This window comes from Trypanosoma conorhini (genome assembly GCF_003719485.1).
Source record: "Trypanosoma conorhini strain 025E chromosome Unknown Tco_14.4_contig_00473, whole genome shotgun sequence".
NCBI classification, from domain to species: domain Eukaryota; phylum Euglenozoa; class Kinetoplastea; order Trypanosomatida; family Trypanosomatidae; genus Trypanosoma; species Trypanosoma conorhini.
In genome coordinates, this window is record NW_021704561.1 from 1,570 (window position 1) to 3,660 (window position 2,091).

The window sequence follows — 2,091 nt, forward strand, 5'->3', positions numbered from 1 at the left end:
GCGTGGTGGGGACGTCGGCGGGCACTCCGCGCGGTGCTCAGGCCTCCCGCCGCACGGTGAGGGGTCCGGCGGGAGGAGCCCGGGTGTCCCCGGCGGCCGCCGCCGACCGTCTGAAGGACAAGGGCGCACGCACAGGGTGTCCACCTGCCCCGCGTTCCCGCCTCCGCGGCGCCCACCGGCGGCGTCTTCAAGACGCGCCAACCAAAGACATTTGGGGTCGCCCGCGGGGGGCGATGTCCCCGCGCAGCGCCTCCTCCCCCGCTGGCGGTGAAGTAGGGAGGAGGGACTTCCACGGCGGGACGGCGGCGCAACGACTCGCCATCAGTGAGATGGAAGCTCCGCTTTCGACGCACAAAAGTGCGCGTTGGTTGAGACCTCCTGCTCTCATTTTTTAGGACCCTCGGCGGTGCTGTCGGCCGACCCAGCGCGGCGACGGTGTCTCGCGGCGTTGACCGGTCGCGCCTCGCCGGGGCGCGTGTTGCTGTGCGGTCAGCCGCGCCATGTGACTGCCGGGCGGCGGGGAGGAGGAGGCCCGCGGCCCGTGCTTGCGGGGCTGCGGTGGAAAGCCGCGGGACTTCGTCAAGCGTCAGGTGAAGCTTGGGGGCGGCGCGCGGAGGGCTTCCGAGGGGCGGCAGAGCAAGGCAGTCGGGGACGCGGTCCGCGTGGAAGTCGTCCGGGCCTATGAAGAGCCGCAGGTGCCGTGCAGGAAGGGCCCCTGCGTCGCGCTCGCTCCCACGACGCAGCGCCCGCGGTCGTCCACTAAGAAAGCGGCACCGACGTCAGCCGGCGGCTCTGGCAGCACCTCCGCCAGTGGCTCGGTGCTCTCCTCCGCGCTGCCAGTTGAGTCCTCCTCTGAGTTCTCCATCGCCTCGGCGGTTGCGCACGCGGACGACCTCGAGGATGAATGGAAGCTTGACGAGGCGAGACAACAACAGCAATAGCAAACATGTAGTGGGCAGGGTGGATAGGGAGGGAGCGCGGCGCTGGGGAGCAGAGTGCTTTGCTCTTGCCTCTTTGCGGAGGAGCCTCTTGCTGTGTTTGCCTCTTCTTCCCGCACCAACTTGGCACCCGACGTGGATGGAGCCGCTGGCAAGAGGCGAGGGGGCCACGCTTAGACGAAACGCGCAGGGACAAACTATTACGCCAACATGTTGTTCCTTCTTCTCCACCCTGCGCCGGGGGATTGTATTTGTCCTCTTTTTGTTTTGTTTTCCCGCCCGTGGTTTTTGGGTTCTGTTGCTTTGCCTTCCCAGCCCACTTTGGTGCCCCGTGAGAACGCCGCCCGCTCTGCGCTCGATGGGCACACCGGCAAGCGACGGCTACGCTCTGCCGGTCGCGGTGTTGCCCAGCGGCGTTGGGCGCCACGGCCTGCCGCAGCGGTGGCAGTGCCGCAACGCCTCTGGTGCGGGGGTGCCTGCGCCGCGCCCAGTGCGGGGGCTTTCCCGCCGGTGGCGAACTTCAATCCGCACTGGCGTCGCGTGGTCGGGAAGATTGAGCGGAGAGAAAAGAGGGCAGAACGGAGGTGCGCGGCCGAGCAGCAAGGTGGCACCAAGCGGGAGCGATGCGACGGCGATGGTGGCGTGCGGTCCGTGCGAGCGGCCAACGGCTACAACGGAGACCTGCAGGGGTGTGGGGGAAGGTGCTGATGCCTTGCCACGAAACCGCCGCGAGCATAGGACAAGGGCTTCGACGTGCCTTGCGCGTTACAGACCGCGAAACCCGTGCCCTGTGCATCGTATACTTTGGGCATGGAGGTGCCTGCATTAGCTCCCTTCCGTTGATGGACGCGCCACACGGATGTTGTCCCTTCTTCGCTCCTGCGTTGGTGCCAACTGCCAAAGTTTGCACCGAGTGGATGAACCGTGTAGTTGTTGAGTGTTGTTTTTCCTTTTTTTGGGGGTCCTGTTCTTTTCTGTTGTTAGAGGAGACTTGGCAGCGGCGCGGCAGAAGCGGTTCTTGTGCGGGGAAAACGTGGATGGAGGGAGCACCTGAATTGTCCTCGTCTTTTTGCTTTTTCGCGTGTGTTTTGCTGCGGGGGTGTGAGCGCAATGACGAGGGGGTTCGTCCACTGTGCCTGCCCGCTGCGGCCCC

At 65.9% G+C, this 2,091-nt stretch overlaps 1 protein-coding gene across 1 annotated transcript; it reads left to right on the plus strand.

The window, feature by feature from the left end:
• Window positions 1–1,077: 1,077 nt before the first annotated feature.
• Tco025E_06744 (uncharacterized protein) lies at window positions 1,078–1,767 on the plus strand (the record flags this gene model as incomplete). Its single annotated transcript, XM_029373616.1, has 1 exon — window positions 1,078–1,767. The coding sequence occupies one exon, from the start codon at window positions 1,078–1,080 to the stop codon at window positions 1,765–1,767; it is 690 nt and encodes a 229-aa protein (XP_029226272.1).
• Window positions 1,768–2,091: the final 324 nt, after the last annotated feature.